Source organism: Gigantopelta aegis, chromosome 1 (genome assembly GCF_016097555.1).
Source record: "Gigantopelta aegis isolate Gae_Host chromosome 1, Gae_host_genome, whole genome shotgun sequence".
Taxonomy (NCBI): domain Eukaryota; kingdom Metazoa; phylum Mollusca; class Gastropoda; order Neomphalida; family Peltospiridae; genus Gigantopelta; species Gigantopelta aegis.
The window spans coordinates 9,324,856-9,348,831 of NC_054699.1; the positions used below are offsets into that span (position 1 = coordinate 9,324,856).

The following is a 23,976-nucleotide window of genomic DNA, read 5'->3' on the forward strand; positions in this document are numbered from 1 at the left end:
TGCATGCGCACAACGCAACAAATTTATAATATGTCGCGTCGCACACATTCGGTTAGGATACGGCAAGTGAAATCAATGATTTCTAAAATAATCGCTCGCGGCCGGTTAGGATACAGATTTACTTATTAAGTCCAAACTGGTCTTGCTGTTGAAAATTCCATGTCTATTTTAGGCCATGGCCATTTTCTTAATTGCCAGGGTTCTCATACAGACATCCCCTGCAAACAGAACCCTCATTAAACTGGAATTTTTAAATATTTGTTTAATATTAGTAAAGTCCAGACCTTTCTAAACCAGATACCCTTTAAAACCAGGGGTGAGTTTTTTTCAATTAGCAGTAAAGGATTTTTATACGCACTTTCTCACAGACAGGACAGCACTTACCGTATCTTTTGATATACCAGTCAAGGGGCACTGGTTGGGATGGGAAAAGAAACAGAACTCACCCTGCCCATAGCCAAATTTACCATTTGCTAAGTTTTATACAAAGTGGCTACAACATTTAGAATTTGCTAAGTTTTATACAAAGTGGCTACATTTAGCATTTGCTAAGTTTTATACAAAGTGGCTACAACATTTAGCATTTGCTAAGTTTTATACAAAGTGGCTACAACATTTAGCATTTGCTAAGTTTTATACAAAGTGGCTACAACATTTAGCATTTGACTACCGGTAATACAGTTTTGTTTTAATTAGCCATTTTGTAATATTCTTCAAAGATTAATGTACATACATGTATCTGAAAATTAGCTATAACAAAATTATTTCTATGTGAGTCATGAATACACTAACAATAGAACAAAACCTCAAGTGTCATCCATAGTTTCACCATAAAATCAAAACAATAGTGAGTATGTGTATCTGTATGTCAATACATTCATTACAACATGGTTGCGAACAAGCTTCATTCTGTCAAGGCAGTCGTGGGGGAGTGGCAGTCGTCCTACAGGCGATGCAGGAAGGATGAAGTAGTCTTGTGCCGTGCCCGCATCGGCTATACATATTTGACGCATTCATTTATTTTAAAGAAGGATCTTCCCCCTCAGTGTGAACATTGTCAGTGTACACTGACTGTGCGGCACATTTTGGTGGAGTGTGATCATCTCAAGCCGACGAGAAATGATATATTTGGCAACAGAAATGTTTTGGAATCTTTTAAATTCCACCCAGAATTAATTGTAAAGTTTTTAAAATGCTTTGACTTCTATACAAATTTTTAAAATATACTTACCTTGATTTTATGTGTTGTATTGTACTTTTCACCTACAGCTCTTTACACTGTGGTTTTATATAAATATATATAAATAATATTTTCATATACTTACCATTTGTGACACCCAATAACCGATGTGTATTTTTGTGCTGGGGAGTCGTTAAACATTCATTCATTCATTCATTTATTACAACATGAGTTTCATTCAGTTTCACCGAAAAAAAAGAAAAAAAAGAGGTCTTTGGATTTCACAGAAATGATAATTTCCGGTACCGTGTCAGTAGCATGTTGGTAAAATCACGGAACCAAAATTTTGTTACCCATGATTATTATATCGAGTACAGACTATTCAACGGAATCTAAAAACAGATTCAGATGGGTTCCCATGATCACAAGGCACGGAAACAAAAAAGTGTTTTCCATGAAATTTGAAATCATATGCCTGAAAACAATTTGTATGCACAAAATGATACTGTACCTAACCAACAATATAGTGAATATATGTGTCTGTATGTTCATTCATATACTAAGGGGCCATCCATAATATTCAACATTTTCACGAGCGTACAAACCGTATGCTTTTGACCACCACTCTCCCATCCCTAAAAGTGTACATCCCCAAATGAAAAATGTTGATCGACATTTTTCATTTTCAAAAAAAGCGTACGCTGGCCCCTTAACCCCCTACCCCCAGCGTACGGTTTGTACGCTCGTGAAAATGTTGAAAATTATGGACGGCCCCTTGGTATTATTACTACATTGAGTGTTGGTTGTCCAGTTTGATTTAAAAAACAAGTGAACTACTTGACATTGTACACATGTGGGGGTGAGACATAGCTCAGTGGTACAGCACTTGCCTGATGCGCGATCGATCTAGGTTCGATTCCTGTCGGTGGGACTATTGGATTATTTCTCGTTTCAACCAGTGCTCCACAACTGGTGTAACAAAGGCTGTGGTATGTACTATCTTGTCTGTGGGATGGTACATATAAAAGATCCCTTGCTGCTAATCAAAAAGACAGCAGGTTTCTTCTCTCAATATCTGCGTGGTCCTTGGTAAATAAAATGTGTTGAGTGTGTCGTTAAATAAAACATTTCCTTCTTGTACACATGCAATCAGCAAAGTAAGTCATAGTGTCTGTATTTCCGTATGTCCATTCACATTACAACATTATAGTTAAAAAAAAGTTTGTTTTGTTTAACACTGGAGCACATTGATTAACTAATCATCAGCTATTGGATGTAAAACATTTGGTAATTCTGGCACGAAGTATTCAGAGAAAACCAGCTACATTTTTCATAATGCAGCAAGTGATTTTTTCTATATGCACTTTCCCACAGACACGGCCTTTGTCTAGCTGTGGTGCACTGGTTGGATATAACATTATAGTGTCATATATACAGTTCACTAAATAAAATACATGCAAACTACATGTATCTGAAACTGCATGCTTTAAATTTGGGGATTTTTAATTGTTTGATTCTGCCAGAATTGTAAACATGATTCAATCTTCTTATGCTTTTGATACAAAATTTGGGATTGGAAGAAGCTAAATTCACAGTCTGCACGAGATAATCAACAAATATGTCTGTACAGTGAAACCTCTCAAAACCGAACCCTTTGTAAACTGGAATTTCCTCTAAACCAGACGTTTTTCACGGTCCCTTTTTAAATATTTGTATTTATTACCCCAGCAGGCACTCATAATAGGGAAAATATTTTCCATATTTTATCAGTGAGAAATATTGTGCATTGGTCTAACAAACAATAGTATTGGACAATTTGACACTTACAAACCAATGAACTTTGATGGTACTAAATATGTACTTTAAAGACTAATCAATTTATGGCTCTCTGTTTTTGGTGTTAAATTTATAACAAAATGTCATTTTAATGCAATTCATTATAGATTTTGTAGCAGAATAAAAAGAAATTTTGTTTTTAAAAATTATCTATGAATGTGATTAAATTACAAAGCTATAGCAATTATCAGAACAGTGCGTAAAGTGGTTTACATCGTTTCTATACAGGTTGGCCTTCGTGCATGTGCGTGGAAAATAAAGGTTTTTAGAGAAAAAATAGCTGAGGTAATAAATAGAATAACAAACTCGGTTCCAGTTATTATCAAATTTATGTCCCTCGTGAAATAATTTTCATTTGTCACTCGCTAAAAGCTTGTGACAACTGAAAATTATTTCACTCGGGACATAAATTTGATAATAACTGGTAACTCGTTTATTATCCTCTATAGGAGAGAACCTCTCTAAACTGGAAACCTCTTAAACCAGACTTTTCACTTCATCCCAAGAGTGTCCGTTTGAGAGGAGTTTCACTGTATATATTTATTGTGACAAGTCAGTCTGGTACATGTACATGTATTTCCTTTCAGGTTGTACTATACCAAACAGAATCCCATAGGTGACAATGTTAATGTATGTGGTTAAAAACACTACATGCAATATGTCTACCAAACTATGACCCATAAATATGAATACTACAATCCCTTCCCAAAAGTGAAACTTTCATGACTCATTTTCAATATAACTCAAAGTTTTGACAACAACCCTAGTTTTGCACAAAATTATAGTATCAGTACTTCTTTTACAGGTAGCCAATACATCTTTTCAAGACAGGTTTTCTGCCAGAGGGTAAAAGGGGTATGGCACCATACCCAAATTGTTTTGCGGTTGTTGTTTTTAAGTTAACCTTTTGACCAAATTAATTACTCTTATCGTTACTGATTACCCTAAACTTAACCCATTTTATTTCTGGGGGAGACTGTGTTTGCATTCAATTCCATAGCGCCATACCCAAAATTTCTTTCTGGCAGAAACTCTGTAAGCATAAGGCTCCTTGACACAGTGATACAGGAAGTATGACCAATAGAAAATGTAGTTAATGAAAGGTGTGACCAACAGAAAGTGCAGCCAGTAACAGGTATGACCAGTAACAGGTATGAACAGTAACAGGTATGACCAATAAGAGGTAGAGCCAATACAAGGTGTAGCCATTAGAATCTGTGGCCAATAGAAAATGTGACCATTAGAAAATATTATCAATATGGCTAATAAAAGGTGTGACCAATAGAAAGTGTAGCCAACAAAAGATGTAACTAAATTAGCCAATTAAAGGTGTGGCCAAAAGAAAGTGTAGACAACAAAACCTATATGAGGTATGGACGATACAAGGTGTAGGTAGTACATGTAGCCAGTGAAATTTGTGACCAATAAAAACTGTACCCATTCAAAGATGTGACAAGTAAGTCAAATCAACAAATTAGCTCCATTTTCAATTTTGATGAACAATTCTAAATTATGCGTAAAAATTACCTTCAAGAAATTATGCAACATTTTCTATTTGGCTTCAATCCTTTAGGACATTTGCAAATTCAATAGCACCAAAGCCAACCCTCGCCCGATACCAACCCTTGCCCGATACCAACCCTCGCCCAATACCAAACCTGGTCAGGCTGCTTGTGCTCGCTTGCATATGCCTCTCCTCTCCTACCCACCCCGAATCCCTTTTCCTGTCCTGGACGGAGGAACTGGCCACGGTCAACACATGCATCCATGATAGGTGTGTGCTACAACAGCTTGTTCTGAATGTGCACATTAAAACCTATGACCTGATCCAGGGCTTCTAGAATTTTTATAAAATCCACTCGCCATGGGATCAGTGATTAATTTTTTTTACTAGCCATGATTAAAAATTCACCAGCCCTACTTTACTTTAAGTTAATACAGTTTTTCTAAATAATAGTATTAATAAGATATGTTACCTAAAGAGGGAGATAGAGCTTAAAAATACTAACATTGGGGTTGCAGCGGTTGCAAAACGAAGTACTAGTAGGCGCTGGAACTGACAGAGTAGGAGTTGGGGGTTTATCGAGAGATACAGACACTCAGTAATGGGGGCATGCGGGGAGTGGGGGCTCTATGGACCGGAGTCTGTTACCACAGAAATGTGCAATGTAGTCCACTTGTAATGCATATAGTTGGTGAAATTGTTGGCCCAAGAATAGAACAAGTATGACTCCGTGGTTTTTCGTTTTTAAAAAAAAGATATTTTCCGTTTCATGTTTTTGTAAATTCCGTTTCATTTCCGTTTCTGACTACAATATGTAATTAACTATTGAACAAACACAAGTTGTAACAAATTAAAGGGTCCGAAAATTGAATGGCGTCGACATGCATTGCTATTTGTCATGAAATCAAAATAAGCCTACATATTATTAGCGATAAATCACATCAGGCGCAAAGGCTACAATGATAATAACTACATAAAGCATGACTGTCCAACAATTAAGTGCACTGCTTTATTCAACGGGGCTTAGGGTTCACAAAACGTAAACATTTATTTTATCATCTCTTTGACAGTCTAACGTCGTCTGCAAATTGAAGTATGCGCATGACACAGCGGAAATAATGTAACATTGCAATGTTCAGCCAGCCGTTTTTTGCTAAACGTTTGCATACATATTTTGACTGGTGGTTCCCAAAATGGTCATTCGGTTTAATGTGTAGCGTAAAAATTTGTCTTCCAAGACAAGTGTTAGCGACAAACCACTGGCTAAACTTACTCCTGGAAAAAAACTTGTCCCATCTGCGCAGGCCAGACTAAGCAGTAAACCAGCCCCAAGTTCAGCCAGCAAACATTTTGCTAAAGCTACTATCACACCTTGCCAGATGGCGTTAACGGTTGTCCGATGGAGAGCAAAATTTTCAATCCGTTCACATGCGTTTCCTGTCCGTTTGTCGTCCGGCGAAAGCGCTCCTTGTCAGGCAAGGTCCGGCGAGATCCGTTCAATCCGGCGGAAAGTTTTGTACATGCATAAAACTTGGAACGGACTCCACTGGGCAAAGACGTCCGCCAGTTGTACGGTTGTTGTGCGATGGGCATGCGTTTTGTTCGGAACTTGTGTGTTCCTCGTCCTGTACTTGTCAGTTCGCATTCGTTGATGTCCGGTGCACTGGAAAGTGCAAGGGAGCACCAGCAGTCCAATCAAGGTTGGTGACAGGTGGAGGGTGATATGGTGCTATGTAATTTGGAATGTCCCATAGGATTAAACCAAAGAGAAATGGTGCGCATTTTAGTGAAGGAAATTTGGCGCAATTTTGATGGTCGTTCAAGCTACATATAGGTTTTGAATTGTTCAATTCACCAGACTATTTATACCTATTTTGTCCATCACGTGACCTGTTTAAATACGTTCGAAGAACGTTTTGTCAGTTTCTCATGCGTTCCGCTTTCGTTTTGATGGATCTTGTCCATTACTCGTACGGTAATGTCCGTTACAGTGGCCGGTAATTGTCCTGTACTTGTCCGGTGATTGTGCGGTCATTGTGCGTTTTATCCGCTAATTTCGGGTGTTCTTCTGTTTGAAGGGCCCCGAGCAGCAACGGAGACGACATTCACCACCGGATAATTTTCTTTCGCTCTGTTGGACGTCCATTAACGCTATCCGGCAAGGTGTGACAGTAGCTTAACATTCGCGAAGTATTTGATTGGTTCCTAATGTGACCATTTGGTTTACCGTGAAGTGCATAATACAGTTTAGTGTTTGCCAATAGTACTGCGCACGGGTCAATTGTCAGTGTTACAGTGTGTGGCAATAGTAAAACAGTATTAATTATTTTAACTTCGCGGAAAATCACAATTCCGTTTCCAAATGTAAATTCCGTTTCACAATGGGAATTCCGGGAATTCCGTCCGCGGAAAATCACTGGGTCTAGTGTGCTCATGTATCAAAACAAAATATATTTTAAAAACAAAGGCAATGAGCAGTAATGGACGCTGTATTCGTGGGAAACTCAGTTTTCCTAAAGAAATTAACCCATAGAAGCCGAGCTATACATTCAGACAAAAACCAAGAAAATATGAACTGGAGTCTGAGCAACTGTGGTGAAAATAGACGTCAGAAATGAGGGTAGTAAACGTCGCATGCAACACGCGACGCCTTGTTTTGCAACCACTGGGTTGGGGTGGAGTTAGGATATTCATATTTACAAAATAGACTTAACTGGAACATTTGACCACAAATATTCACTAGCCGTTGGGCATGGTAATAGTAGTTATTTACTAGCCCAACATTGAATATCACTAGCCATGGGAGTGGGGCTACCATAATCTAGAAGCCCTGCCTGATCTGACCTGATCTCAAGATGTGACCAATAGAAAGTGTAGCTAATACAAGGTATAACCAGAGAAATCTGTAACCAATAAAAGTTGTGGCCAATAAAAGATGTAACCAATAAAAGGTGTGGCCAATAAAAGATGTAACCAATAAAAGGTGTGGCCAATAAAAGATGTAACCAATAAAAGATGTGGCCAATAAAAGATGTGACCAATAGAAAGTGTAGTCAATGAAAGGTGTGGCCAATAAAAGATGTGGCCAATAAAAGATGTGACCAATAGAAAGTGTAGCCAATAAAAGGTGTGGCCAATAAAAGATGTAAGCAATAAAAGATGTGACCAATAGAAAGTGTAGCCAATAAAAGGTGTGGCCAATAAAAGATGTAAGCAATAAAAGGTGTGGCTAATAAAAGGTGTGATCAATAGGAAGTACGATCACTGAAAGTTGTTGACCAATCAAAGCTGTGGCTAACAAAAGCTGTAACCAATATTAGAGAAGATAAATGTAGCCAATGAACTATGTGACCGTCCTCGGTGGTGTCGTGGTTAAGCTATCGGACATAAGGCTGGCAGGTACTGAGTTCACAGCTGTGTATCAACTCCCACCCAGAGTGAGTTTTAACGACTTAAATGGGTAGGTGTAAGACCACTACACCCTCTTCTCTCTAAGTAACCACTAACAACTCACAACTAACCCACTGTCCTTGACAGATAGCCCAGACAGCTGAGATGTGTGCCCAGGACAGTGTGCTTGAATATTAATTGGATATTAGCACAAATATGAATTAACTGAAATGAAATGAAACTGACTTTGTGGCCAATATAAGATGAGACCATTATCACCAACTGAACGTGTGGCCAATACTGGCAATAGGAGCAAAATATATAGCAAAAGCTGAAAACTCTAAAAATGTAAATTCTTCTTACCTGTGGAAGAACTTCTGCCAGAACACCTGGATCAACAGCCTGAAAAAACAAAAACAAAAAACATGTATTCTACATGTATATAGGGAATAACTGGTTACAGTCTTAAGATATCGGCTTTATCCTGCTAAGGTTAGAATGGCGAATGCTCATCAACATAGCAAGGCTTTTGTTGTATGACATCATACAAGATACATGACGTCATTCTTTGTAAGACGCTAGCTACAGTTTGTCACATTTAAAAAGCGTTTCTAACCTCTCATTCATAAATAAATATACAAGTTTTGTATTGTTATCGAAGAACTAAAAGTTTGTATTTACTGTACTTAAATAAATGATTTAAAGAGTGTGTTTATTGAAAATGTACTCTAAAATACTCGAGTTGAGTCAGGCTTATGTGACATATATTTTTGGTCTATCATGGAACAGGGACTGGAACCATGGAAAAAGTAAATATCAGAACTGTGTTTTAATCATTTTAACCAAAAATTTGGTAATTCTGACAGTCTTAGAGAAGAAACACTTGCTACATTTGACCATTAGAAGCAAGGGATTATTTTCATGAACTTTCCAACAGACAGGACTGCACATACCATAGCTATATACCAGTTGTGATGCACTGGTTGGGACAGAAAAAAACCAATCACAGAATGGGCCCCCAGATGATCTGATCCTACGACGGAGATACACATGAACACAGATATCTATAGTCCGTCCCAGCATCAATGGACATTGTTTTTCGTAAATAATTTCAGTCTGATTTGACATTAGAAAAAAAGAACAAGTGCTTTAGAAACAACAAAAAAGCACTATTTTTGGATGTAATTAAGAAAACAACTGGCTCAGAAATAAATAACTTGTAGTACATACCATAGTAAGAATAACGACGTTTCCTAATGGTAAGAACCATAGTAACACTTTTGTACCCTCAAAAACACCAACCAGGAGATGTAGCTTCTAAATCTGCGTTTGTTTACAATCAGTTTTTGTAATATTACATGTATACTGTGTTAAATAATTTGGCTTTAAAATGACAGTATTATTCACCTTCATGGCACTTCTATTTCTCTCAAAGCGGTCATCTCGTAATTGTTTGTAGTCCGGCTGCTCTAGTATCACTGGAGAGCCAGCCTCAAGCTGCAGGTGGGGTAAATCCATTCAGACGGTCACACAACATGGGATGTCACGTCAGTTCTGAAGGAAGAAAACAAATATTAAAGGGGTGAGCTAAATATTACTTTATATACCACTACAGGGCTAGCTCTGGCACTCACCAAATTTGCCAACTGCGAATTTTAGAAATAATTGGCAAATTTTATTATATTTGGCAAATTAATTCCATGTAATAATTGATATTAAAAAAAAATCAGATTTTGGCAAGTTTTTTAATTTTTGAGATAATTTGGCAAATTTTTCTCCACGCCCAGAGCTATAGCCCTGCCACTACCATGGATACACTGTCATTAGAAAATCATTCAAAACCATAAGTGTAAGAGATGGGGAATGTTCTCCCACAAGAGTTAAATCTTCATATTCAGGTAAAAAATTATGGGAGACATTTGGGCAAAATAGCCTATGCTAGCATAAAAGTTTGTTCTGTTTAATGACACCACTGGAGCACTTTGATTTATTAATCATAGGCTTTTGGATGTCAAAATTCAGTAATTGCGATACATAGTCTTAGAGAGGAAACCCGCTACATTTTTCAGTTAGTAGCAAGGGATCTTATATATGCACCATCCCACAGACTGGATAGTCATAGTGCACTAGCCTAGTGTTTTCCCTTGCTTGTATTAGCATGGTGCAGCACCATGCCTCAGTAGTCTAGCACCATCTTGCCTTAATCAGTGCCATGCTGCCCTCAGATTAAACAAGCCTTTTTCAATAAATAATTCTAAAATTGACTTTATGAAAAACCCAAAAGGTATTATTAATGAATGAAGTGTGCCTTTTATATATTTTGCCATTCATTTATTAAAGCAAACATATAAATTACATTAATGTTTATTTTAATTAATTTTTGTGTATTTTTAATGAAAAACAAGTGCACCAAAAACGGTGAAAATGCCCCAAAAGTGTTTGGTCTACCATGCCTTGCTTAATTTCTTGGGAAATCACTATAGCTGAAATGATAAATAGCCCAATGGGCTCAAGGGCCCACTGATGGGGATCTATAGTTGTAGTGCATAATAATGGGCCTACTGACAGGGAAATACAAATAAATGATGTTAACCATATTCAGGCAGTTTAATTTAATTAGGAACAAAAATCTGCCTACCCCATCCTTTACAAACATGAGAGCCTGCATAAAGATGTTAAAAACACTGGGGTGGGGACAGGGGTGGGGACTAGGGTTGCGGTAAATGCACAAATTGTGCACTTGCCGTTTCTCGTCTCTCTAGACCAAATGACACAAGTACCACACGTTATACATTTAATAGCCATTGTTTGAAACGTATTGTGATTAGTAAATAAATTTCACTTTCCTTTGGAGATCACATTTCGTAGGATGGTGATTGGGATTAATCCTGTTTCGTATTTGTTCCGAGTTTTACCAAAACCCACAATCTGTCATTTACAACCCAATATTTGGCTATGTACCATTAAAATATAACATTAATAATAATTACTTGGACTAGCCTACAACAAAGCTTCAATCGTGACCAGAAAACGTGTAGCTATAATTTACTGCGTCTTGTTGTTATTGATATTTACCTCGGACAACGATCGGAAAACCTAAGGGAAATAACTGTAGTTTAATCAATATTGGGTGCACTTTATTCACCTAATCGGTGCATGTTCCGAATTTCTCCATTTAAATATTCAGTTTCTAAGCATACATTTACAATAGTCCGTTTGCGTCAAAAGGGAACCGATGAACTGGTATGTAACTCCATAATGAATAAAGTTAAAATTCATATAAAAAAAAACATATTACGATTTTTAGTTTTAAACCCATAGAAACTGAAATTTAAAAAAAGTTGTAAAAAGGTCAGTGTAAATAAAAACTTATTTTTTTACAAATTACCATCATATTGCGTAGGTTAAATCTTCTTTTTAATACAGTTATAAAACTTAAAAGCAACTGATGGAACAATCATGGTAAAACACGCGTATGTGTATTGTATTATTGATTACTTTTAAATGACAATGCAAGTGAAGCTGCACCACTTAAAGTTGTTCTAACATTTTGTATACAAAATGAGATTTAATCTACATAAATTGATTGTAATTTGTTAAGAAACTTTTTCATTTACGCTGTAAATGTTTTACCAAACTTTATTAATTATGAACTTAGGCCCTTTCGACGCAAACGGACCATAAAGTGCTGTGCTTGGTTTTTAATCGCCCAACTTATTACTTTACTCTGTTATTCTAAATACGGTTACGTACGCCCCCCCCCCCCCCCATCACCCGCACCCTTCAAAAAAAAAAAATAATAATAATAAATAAATAAATAATAAATAAATAAATAAATAAATAAAATAAAAATAAAAATTTAAATACCAACGGTCCACCTTATTAAATTTAGATAAGGTTACAAAGGTTAGTTTTTTGGGGTTTTTTTTGTTAGCCATTGTTGGTCCTATCACGAGGAATTCGCAACCCCCAACACCACATTAAAAATTTACAGACGCCGACGTGTTACCGAAGGTTCTATATACCACAGAAGACTTCAGCTGGGGTTTACGGTCTTTATTCAGGGATCACCTGGAGAGATGGGGGCTGGACGTAGCCCAGTGGTAAAGCGCTTGCTTGATGCGCGGTCGGTTTAGGATCAATTCCCATCGGTGGCCCATTGGGCTATTTCTCGTTCCAACTGGTGTAACAAAGGCCATGGTATGTGCTATCCTGTCTATGGGATGGTGCATATAAAGATCCCTTGCTGCTAATCGAAAAGAGTAGCCCATGAAATGGCGACAGCGGGTTTCCTCTCTATATATATGTGTGGTCCTTTACCACATGTTTGACGCCATATAACTTTAAATACAATGTGTTGAGTGCGTCGTTAAATAACACATTTCCTTCCATTTCCTTCCTGGAGAGATGAGAAGATCACGATGTTTATAAAAACATACATTCTTACACAAATAACGACCCGACTGTGGGTCAGGTCGTCCGAATAATGATGCTGGTTGTGTTACATCATTAATAACCTGTGCTGTTAATAATTGTGCTGTGCAGAACTTGATCACATATAAACTTGCAACGCAGAAAAGCACCTCTGTCTTGCTTGAATGTTTAAAAGTCTCCGACTCCAGAGAACACTAGGCAACAAACAATAGATGAGCTTCTACTGAACGACTACCTGGCCTGAACACTGAGTTGAGGGTGAATACAACCCAAGCTGACAATACTAATGACACAGGAAAAACAATAGAAACAAAATAAGAGACAGCTTTGTACTACATTGTATTAGAGTTAGAAAGAATAAAATATATGTAAACTGTTTCAAAATTGTAGTGTATGTAAAATGCAATTTAAAACAAGAAAGTGCATTAAATATACATAGATATAGTAGTGGTCAAAAAGGCTAGATGCTACTAGAGAACATGTACAACTGAAGCAAACTCAGGGCAGACTCTTTAGATAATTTAAATAATTGTACTTAGAAAATTATCCGCACACAGCACACACAAAATAAAGTAAACAAAACCCATCGCTGTATCGGAACGGATATGAGTAAAGTAAAATTTGATTTATTTAACGACGCCACTAGAGCACATTTTTTATCTTATCATCGGCTATTGGACGTCAAACATATGGTCATTCTCACATATTTTTTTTTAGAGGAAACCCGCTGTCGCCACATATGCTACTTTTTTACGACAGGCAGCAAGGCCTTTATTGAACCAGTTATGGATCACTGGTCGGTACAAGTGGTTTACACCTACCCATTGAGCTTTGCGGAGCACTCACTCAGGGTTTGGAGCCAGTATCTGGATTACAAATCCCATGCCTCGACTGGGATCCGAACCCAGTATCTACCAGCCTGTAGACCGATGACCTAACCACGACGCCACCGAGGCCGATAAGGGACGGATATGAAGAGCGGGACGTATGTAACCCAGTGGTAAAGCGGTCGGTCTGGGGTCGATCCCCGTCGGTGGCCCAATGGGCTATTTCTCGGTTCAGTGCACCACGACTGGTATATCAAAGGCCGTGGTAAGTGCTATCCTGTCTGTGAGATGGTAATATAAAGACCCCTTGCTAAGTACTAATGGAAATTGTAGGAGGTTTTCTTTCAAAAACTATCTATCAAAATTACCGAATGTTTGACATCCAATAGCCGATGATTAATAAATCAATGTGCTCTAGTGGTGTCGTTAAACAAAAACAAACAAACAAACAAACAAAGTATTCGAATAACGCGACTAAAAATAATTTGCATCTTTTGATCATGAATGCAGATTCAATTAACGTTGTAAATAGAGCTATGTTTTTCCTTTAGGCCTATATTTTTCTAATGTCTACTTAAGTTCACAAAAGATAAGGTACTGTAATTTATTTTCATCAATAAAGAAAATAATAATTAACCTAAAATCAAAATTCTAATTACCGGCTGACAGTCAATAATATGGTCTGGAAATTTCAGTGGTGGTTTAATTTTTACGTTCTTTTTACAGCGGTATTTTGATTGTAATTATTATTATCTTTATTGGTGAAAATAAACTACCGACATCTTCTTTATTGGCGGATTCAGAGGGGGTTGTCACAGATGAAACATCCAGGTTCCTGTGTGATTAATTGCCTTCTTAACATAAGCGTACGAGACAGGAGGGCGGGCGGGGGGGGGGGGGAGCACCCCCCCCCCCCCCCAGTGCTGGAACAAACCTCAAATTTGGGCAAAATTGAAACAGATATTCGGGAAAAAGGTGTTAACTTAAGACTTTTTTACCATATATTTCCGTCATTCTACCCTCAAAATTAGTTGTAATCCATTTTAAAATGCGTAGTGATTCGTTTGCAACCCTATATAGCTGTTTGGTAGTAATGTTAATATAAATAAACGTTATTATTCAAATTCGGGCATTTTCGTTTAAATCGGGCACAAGACCTCTTTACGAAAACAGGAGCCTGTACGCCTATGCTTTTTAATGACTTTTTTAAATACATTATTCTCAACATACAATACTAAATTGTCCAGAAAACGCGTCTTTGGGCATCTTTATTTTAAATATGTTCGGAAAGCATGCTCCTGAATCCCCCCCCCCCCTCCCCTCCACTTAGATCGTGATCCCTTCGGAAGCTCGGATCATTGCCCTTTTGAAATTTTTTTTAGACTGCTTCCACCCATTGCAAAAATCCGGATCCACTCGTGTACACATAAAGCCTGCAAGCCATAATATTTCCAATAAAAATGGGTAGTCTGAGGGGGCAACGTTTTAAAAAAGGACATCTATACAATAATCAAAAGTACTCTAGCAAGCATTATAGCCTATATGCAATACTCTTCCAAAACACAAGCTGGCGAATATATATTACATGCCTGCCTTCCCTCCCCCTCCTCCCCTCCCTCACGACATACAAATAAATTAATTGCTTTTATTTGCTACACATTGGAGTTTTTGGGGAATTCCAGGGCTGGAGAAAATCCTCAAATTTGGGCAAAAAAGATGGAGATATTTAGGCAAAACTATCTTGCCTATATATATTTTTATCATGGATGTCTGTCATTCTATCCATAATATTAGCTGTAATTCATGTAAAAATGCCTAAAGAATAATTAATGAATCGTTTGAAACCCTATAAATATAGCTGCTTGGAAGTAATATTATTATCCAGATTCGGGCATTTTGTTTTAACTCTGTCAAAAATCAGCACAACGGAGATTCAGCGATCGTCACACTGTATTACGGCATCGACAAGAAGCGGTGATCGACCAGTAGAAGACGGAGGAGGCGACCTAAGACTACCCGGGGGGGGGGCTAACTTGGCGGCTCAACCGCCAGGGGCGGCCCCACCTGTTCCGAAGAGGAGGACGAGACCGACAGGGACGGTGCAGGGGGATCCAAAGCACCGGGGGCGGTTCCTTCTGCGTCGCTGCCCCCACCTACTTGACCGAAGCACTCGTCGGACATGTGGTCATTAGTGACCCACCAGCTAGTCCACCAGCGTCTCCGAGAGTTGTTGTTGCCCCAGCGGCGGTCCGTGGAGTGAGCAACAATGGCACCAGCTTCCATCCAGACAAGGGAAGTAAGTACCAGCTACAAGGAGCTCACCACTCGGACAAGCTTTACGTGACAGCAAGTGTTCTTGATGCCATCCATGGACAATACGACCATCCACCGTATTTTAAAGATGGTGTTACAAGGCGACTACCTTAGAGTCATCGACAAGTGCCGTGTCGACCTGACTGAAGGATTCCCCAACTTCAGATCAGTTCGCCATGAGTCCCGCGACGCAACCTTACCTAGGACAGGTAACCTCCTTTTTTGGGCTTAGTTGGACTTTACATTTTTCGGCCGCGGCTCAAAATTGTTATGTTTATTTTTTTTTAAATAGTCCAAGGCACTTTACTTTGGCGCCCGTTCAATTGCTCAAATCACATTAAAACCTTTTAGGCCGAGCACTCAAAAATATTTTTGGTTTTAATTTCTTAGTCAGGACATGGTTATGATGCAGGTTATTCTCCGTAGGACCTTACTAAATTTTTTATTCCAAATTCCGCCCACTTCAAACTTACACCCCCCCCCCCCCCCCCCCCCCCCCCCACCCCTGTCCCGGACTTAGTCACTGGCGAAAGTCAGAGATTAAGCCCGTGATAGGCGTGCGTGAAGCCTTCGTGGCACATATGCACGTAAATACTTTACCATACCATACCATCAAGGATTTTGTTTACGTATCTAGAGTTTGATTCTGGGTGAATTTTAGCGTTAGTTAATTGACTTTTGTCAGTGTTGTTACTATCAAGCATATCTTGTAAATAAGCATGCTAGACTATTTTGTGTTGTGTTTGTAGCTCTTTGCTACAGGATACTGCATCATACAATATAGATCATGATTCTTCTACATTTTCTAGGTACATAAAATATTTACAAATATTTGTATGTATGTTATTTATAAGTGGTTAGCGCCCCAGTTCAATACGGCCCAAGATGATCACACTCCACCAAAATGTGGTGAACCGTCAGTTAAAGTTTGTTTTGTTTAATGACACCACTAGAGCACATTGATTAAGTAATCATCGGCTATGGGATAACAAACATTTGGTAATTCTGATACGTAGTTACATTTTCCCATTAGCAGCAAAGGATCGTTTATATGCACTTTCCCACAGACAAGAAAGCACATACCATGGTCTTTGACTAGTTGTGGTGCACTGGTTGGAATGATTAAAAAGAAGCAATCAGATGAATGGATCCACCGAGGTCGTTCAATCCTGCGACACATGTACCTCAGGCGAGCACTCAACCGACTGAGCTAAATCCTACTACCTGAACCATCAGCAGGACCGCAGTTGCCCCCCCACCCCCCCCGAAAAAATCCGGAAAGTATTATAGAAACTTAAAGAAAATTCTCTTCTTAACTGTTTAAGGAGTTTTAGACTATTAACTACTCAGTTGCCCCCCCCCCCCCAAAAAAAAATCCTAGCTACGGCCCTGATCGGTGTACACTGCATGACACAAAAATAATTTCTTCCTGCACTGCCTGAAAGAGGACTGCCACTCTCTCAGGACTGGCTTGACAGAATGAAGCTTGTTCGTAACCACACCGTTTCAAATACCATGTCAAGTTGAAAAATTATATTGGTTAATATTATTCTTTTAAAAAGATCAATGTAAGGCACACCAACTCCGGAGTCTTGGCAGTTGTATCTGCTTTTTATTACCCCTGATGCCAGTGTGACTGGGCACCTCTAACAGAATACAATATCGTTATTATCAATAGATTAAATAAAAAACATTTTCATATCAACATCCCAAGTAAGGGATGTTATAGCTTCAAATTTTGTAAAGCTTGCTGACCCGAAAGCAAGTCCGTAAAAATTATATATTTGGATTCCACAGAATCCTTAATTTGTTTAACTTTTAGGGATTCAGTCATTGCCCAGGATTCCAAAGTTAAAAAAAATAGATGCCGATAATCTCATAGAAAATATTGCAACTGATGAAAAAACTGTAGCACAAGTCACATAATACACATCCTGTGATCTGTTCGTATAAACAAGAATGTAACGACGGTGCCTCTCTTGAATTTCTATGAAGTGCTGTTTATAAATAACTGAATATGTGCGATCCTTTTTCAGATACATGAGATCAAATATAATTTTAGGTGGTTTGATACACCAACGAACTAAAAACCTGAAGTAATCTTCTTTTTTGTAAAACAGCTTTGTTTTGGAGCTCACAAGCGATTTGAATCCGTAATTTATGTATACTGATGCGGATCGAGGATAGTTAAAGGGATGGTTGAACAATTGTAAAAAGGACAACTGGACGTTTGCCGTATAATAGAGACCCCGATGGTAGTAAGATATTTAGGGAGTTTGGGAGTATGCAACACCCTCACCCCAACTCCCCGACACATTTTGAAATATAGATGCTCGAAGACGACGTTTTACGGCAATTTAGTGTTGTTTTGCGACTGTTTTATTTGGGACATTATGTGTGCTAATTGGTGATGTTTATCAATTATATAATATGATTAATGGGCAGGTGATGGCAGATTCAAGAGGGCATTAGAGGATTGCTCCTGTGTGTGTGTGTTTTGTGTTTTAAAAAGAAAGAAAAAAAGGGTATGTTCATGTCTGCTACTCAGTATTAGATCGAGGTATGCAACTAATTTAATACGTAAAGTATTTTCTTTTATTTCCATCTCTTGTTAAGTTAGACTTATACTTCACCGCCGACTCTTGTCGGCGAGTAGTTGACTCGCCCAGTTCTGGTTCTGTTCAAACCTAATACTCATTTTTCAGTGAAGTCAGTGGACAGGTCTGACAATTGTTGGTCTGTGGGATGCAGGATCGCGTCCCCGTACTGTATCCCAGTCATCGCGCCTCGCCTCAACACGGGCAGGAACATTCAGACTCGGAGGCCTCCATCGTATCAGTCGTGTTCGATAACATTAATTTAGGATATCTGAGTGCTGCCCGATTCGCTTCCCGTGTCATTGCATAGTCCCGTGATTCACCAGTCAGTGGCGTAGGAAGGTGCCAAAAAGTGGATGGGTGGAGGTGTGTGTGTGGGGGGGGGGGGGGAGACACACACACACACACATCATAGCAGCAGCAACAAAGGCGCCCCTCGCCCGCGCTTCCTACGCCAGTTCCAGTTAATACATCTGCATGATTCCAATCATTGACAGTCCATCCAATATTCTACCCAATCTAATTTCTAGAGTGATTTCGGTTCAAAAGGATCCCTACCCGCATATATTAGTCCTTGGGCCAGATACCGAAACCCTCTCCCCCCCCCCCCCCCCCCCCCCCGGGATTTTTGGAGAGAAGTATTTTTAGATACCTCATTATATATGAATTTAATATCTGCTTGTCTGCAGCAAAAATGTTGGTGGATTAAAAAAATATCACCATTTGAATGGGGGTACCGTTGCACATTTTGTGTCCCCAAAACACTATATTGAAAAAGTAAATATAGTGATAAAGTTGTCATCCACATAAATTTTTAACAGATATGAGGCCAAAATGAATGATATTCATCCTATACTAGATGTTAATAGTAAGAAACCAAATAACAATGCAATATGTGGTATGAATAATCATATACTCATCAGCAAAAGTTAAGCAATGCCTGAAATGCATTATTTTCTATATTTACACATATTTTGGGCTGCTTGAACCTTTTACTATTAAAAATTGCACTGTATTTAATATATTGAGGCAGCATTATTCAAATATGGTTCAGTATATCTGCCTATACTATACTCAACAAAATTAATTAAGGTCCAATAGATATTTTAGCATTTTTCTTTAAATATGGGGGAAAATACAACTTCTTCAGTTGAAAGTTGTCAGCATTGTGGCATGTTCTTGAACTTAATGACTTAAATAACATTTTTGAGGGAACACAATAACAAAAAACATTCTGAACAAATGTGTAACAAATACTTGCCTAATGCTCATTTCAATATTTTTCATAAGTATGTGAAATACCCAGTGTTTTTTGCGTGTATAACCAGTAAAAGTTTACTGAAACAATGTATAGAAGCCATATATATGACCAAAACATGCTAAAATAATATGACAGTAACAAAGAATTATATTATAATATAAGAAAGTTTACTAGCCCTTAATTAATTTTGTTGAGTATACATGTATGTGTATCAATATTATGAATATGTCCCTCTTTACTAAACATCAGTGTTAAAAATTTAAAGCATCAGTTTTGTGTACCTACCATAATTTCTTTTGCATTACATGTACAAGTCATCTATCTCACAAAAGTTCATCTTATACTAGACTGTGTTTGTAATATTTTTTGATTTGCCGTTATATTTACATTGTGCTTAACTTATGCTCAGGTGTATATAATTAGTTTCTACATCAAATATTGTCTAGGAAAGTTTTGACTTCCTTTCATATTCCTTTGCATTTTCATGCAATTAAAATATGTCTGTCATGTTCACACTTTCTGGTATTCTCCTTCTCCAGACTCTGCTCTGGTTCTCCCATCAATATGTCCATCAGCGTTCATAGTATAATATCACTATTTCATCTCTAGTGTTCCTTCTAAAATTTCTCAACCATATGACAATTTGGTTGAGGAATAGCCTGGACTGTCTGGCATGACTGATACCAAATGACAACTTGGCAATTTGTTCTCTTTATGTGCATTGTCAGAGCATTCTCAGTGAATACATACATGTAGAGTAGAGTGGAGAAGGCTGATTTACACTCTACTGTAGTTCAATATTATCATCGTTGGTTTGGCAACAAACATTTCCAGATATTTCTCAGGTCATGATGTGTTTGTATGTTATTCGCTCCTGCACTCCCATAGAGAAGGTATATGAAGTGATCTGCTTCTTAAATATATGAACATCAATTTTTGCTGAACTTCATGAGCTAACAACATTTCAAGGAAGTCTTGGTGTTGCTTGAGAATATTCAAAACCTCCAGTTTTCCATTCTGCATAAAAGCACTGTTGGTATCATAGCCAGTAATGGCAAGCACAGCTGGAATTGCTAGTTGGTATCTTCCCTGCATTCTTAATGATGCTGTGCACATCTATAAGATGCCTCTTGTTGCCAAGTTGAGTGTATAAAAAAAAATTGTATCTGGGATGGTGAACTGGCAGCAATGTACAGACATTGAAGTATAATCTTTGTTTCTGCATCTTCTTGTGTACTTTACAACAGCCCAGATATGTACTTTGTCTCGCAGATAGAACCCTCTTCCCAAGAAGCTGAGGGCAGAGTTTTCTTTTTCTCATTTAAAAGGTCTTCCAGTCTCTTAAGACCTTTGTAGGGATTTCTTGATCAAGTGTGGCTTGGAAGAACCCCTTTCACATGAGAAATTTAGTGCCAAACCACAAATGCTGTTATTATGCTACTGTGGATTATTTGCAAACCTTCCATCCAGTAGATATTCCCTGAAAATATGCTGTACCAATAGAGCAAATTGGAAGAGAGCAAATTGCCATGGTCTCATATTAGTCATATCACAAAGTCCAGGGTATTCTTCAACCACATAGAAATGGCTGAGAAATGTCCAAAGAAATACTGAAGCTGAATTGGATGGTTTGTGATCTGATAATGCAAGAGCTGTTGACATATTGAGGGAGGAACAAGAGCAAAGGCCCAGAGGAAAAATAAAAAATTACAGATATTGTGAACATAATAAACATTATATTTGAGTCAGATGATAAGACTGAAATAGGAAAGAAAGTCAAGTGCTAGATATGCCTGATGACTATATCTGATGTCAATTATATAAACCTAAGCATAAATTAAGCACAATTTAAATACAAATATGTTTTACTACTCAAAAGAATTTAAGGGTCAGACGATATTTTCGACATTATTTTCTGAATGTCAATTATATTAGCTAGACCATAATGTCACGCATGGTATTGTTCCATTTTGACGAAAGTGGGTCTAAGCAACCCATAAATGAATAAAATCCACTGTCATTGACACTGTCGACTAGTTCTAATGGCGAAAACATGCTTACATTTGCACGTAAATTAGGGCGAAAGCGAAAGGTCTGCTAAGTGCCCATAACTTGCTTTTTCACAAAGCGCTTCATTTGCACGCTTTGCATGTGTATTCCATGTTCCCAATGCTGAATTTCCGTATAATTGGAGCTTGCGTTCGTGTACGGTGCACACTCCAAATTCGACAATGGTACGACATCAACTGACTATCGAAAATCGAGGAAGGGTTATTGCTTGGCTTCAGGATGGCAATACGCAAAGAAATGTTGCTCTGAGACTTGGTGTCAGTCAGAGTGTCGTTGGTCGACTGTGGCAACGGTACCAAGCAACGAATTCTGTTCGAAGTCGTCCACGTTCGGGAAGACCCCGAAGCACTACAAATAGAGAGGACCGCTACATCACCAATATGGCTCTACGTCAACGTACAACCACTGCACGCCGATTACGTGACAATCTGCGGACTGCGACTGGAACTCGAGTGTCTGATCAAACCATACGCAATCGTCTGAGAGCCAATAATCTACGCTGCCGTCGCCAGGCTGTTCGACCACCACTCCTACCACGTCACAGAACGGCCAGACGTCACTGGTGCACGCCTCATCTGCGGTGGCAACGTCTTCAGTGGGGTCGAGTGATGTTCACTGATGAGTCCAGGTTTAGTCTCCAGTTCAACGACGGTCGGGTTCGTGTCTACAGACGTCCTGGGGAACGCTTCGCTGATGTTAACGTTAGACAACGTCACCGGTTCGGTGGTGGCAGCGTCATGGTGTGGGGCGGCATCTCTATCCACCACAGGACCCCCCTCTATGTGGTGGATGGCAATCTGAATGGAATCCGCTATCTGAATGAGATTATCCGGCCGTTGGTTCTCCCAGGCCTTCAGCAGATTGACGGCGGGGCAGTTCTGCAGGATGACAATGCCAGACCCCACCGCGCCAGTGTGGTAACGGACTTTCTCAGACAACAAGGTATCGCCAGGATGGATTGGCCAGCATATTCGCCTGACTTGGCCCCAATAGAGTACGCTTGGGACGAATTAGGCAGGAGAGTTCGGGATAACCATGCCCCTCCGGCCAACCTTCATGATCTGGGTCAACTTCTTATGGCAGAGTGGCAGGCCATTCCCCAAGAGTTCTTCAGACGTCTGATCAACAGCATGAGGCAACGATGTGTCGAGTGTATTCGCGCCAGGGGTGGATTCACACACTATTAAACGAATGTTCTAATGTGTAAAATCCATGTTTGACAACCTTCAACTTTGACAGCATGTCATGTGACTTTCTTGTATACAGTGACGTTTATTTGTGTTTTTTTGTAAATATGGAACAATAAATTAAATTTTTGGTGTAGTTTACATCATCAATCTAATACACTCTGAAACTTATTTGGTTATAAATTTTTGACCCTTAAATTCTTTTGAGTAGTATAGTACAAGCTTCTGTGAGATAGATGAATTGTAAATGTTTTAACACACATGCCGAGGAAAGGTACTTATAATTGGCTGGTACTAAGAACAGAGAGACATCTTCATAAATTTGTGAACATTGTATATAAACTCCATATACTAAACCACATTTGAATAATGAAGCCTCACTATGTTAAAAAAAGCCAGGTCTATTTGGGGTTTTTTAATAATAACAGCTTCAGGCAATCCTAAGTATGTGTATATACATAGAAATTAGTACATTGCTTACTAGTAACTTATTTTGAGAAGTATATAATTATTCATACCTCATATTATATTGTTTTGTAATTGTTATTAACATCTACTTTATAGAATAAAAGAAAGGATGTAGAAATAGAAAATTGTAAACTTCACACATATCATATTTGGGTCACATAAAATGATTGAGAATTGGGAATGAAAGTTACATTTTTATAGTGCTAGATATTTGCCTGATGACAATATTCTATGTAGATATCAGTTATATACACCAAAACATAAGTTAAGCATAATATAAATAGAACTGCAATTCTAAAATATTACAAAAAGCAACAAAAAAACCCTAGCTATTGTAAGATGAACTGTTGTGAGATAGATAAATTGTATATGTAATGCAGACTTGCCTAGAATGGTATGTAAATTCACTTTTTATGTTTGTAAGACTTGTGTGTAATATAAAAATATTCAAAATATCCATGTAAATGGTTTAGACAGCATGTACTGCACCATATTTAAGTAATGCTGCCCTCAGATATTAAATACAATACAATAATAAAAGGATCACAATGTTTTAGGTACGGTATGTATATATACACATGCACATAGAGAATTACATATATCGGGAACTGTGTAACTTTTGCTGGTGAGTATACCCCCAGTATCCATACCACATATATTGCATTACTTTGTGGTTTGTTATGAACATGTAATTTAGCAGGAATAGCATTCATAATTTGGTCTTAAACCTGTTCAAAATATGTATGCATGTTAACTTCAACATTGCCATGCAGTTTTTTCATATACTATGTTTGTAATACTAAGAACATTTCAAATTCATTGACTCACTATACTTAGTCAGATGCCAAACATTCACCAGTAACCCAGCTTTAAAGTAAAAGCAGTGATATAGTCCAGAATTATTTTCAA

General features: G+C 38.2%; 1 protein-coding gene across 1 annotated transcript in view; it reads right to left on the reverse strand.

Annotated features, from left to right (window-relative positions):
* Nucleotides 1-10,966, reverse strand: part of LOC121370401 (IQCJ-SCHIP1 readthrough transcript protein-like) — a 218,990-nt gene extending 208,024 nt beyond the window's left edge. The window contains exons 1-3 of the mRNA XM_041495597.1: nt 10,901-10,966; nt 9,318-9,464; nt 8,274-8,312 (exon numbers count right to left, since the gene is read on the reverse strand). Coding sequence (XP_041351531.1) covers nt 8,274-8,312; nt 9,318-9,428 — 150 coding nt within the window. The 5' untranslated portion in view covers nt 9,429-9,464; nt 10,901-10,966. The remainder of the gene's footprint in view (nt 1-8,273; nt 8,313-9,317; nt 9,465-10,900) is intronic.
* Nucleotides 10,967-23,976: the final 13,010 nt, after the last annotated feature.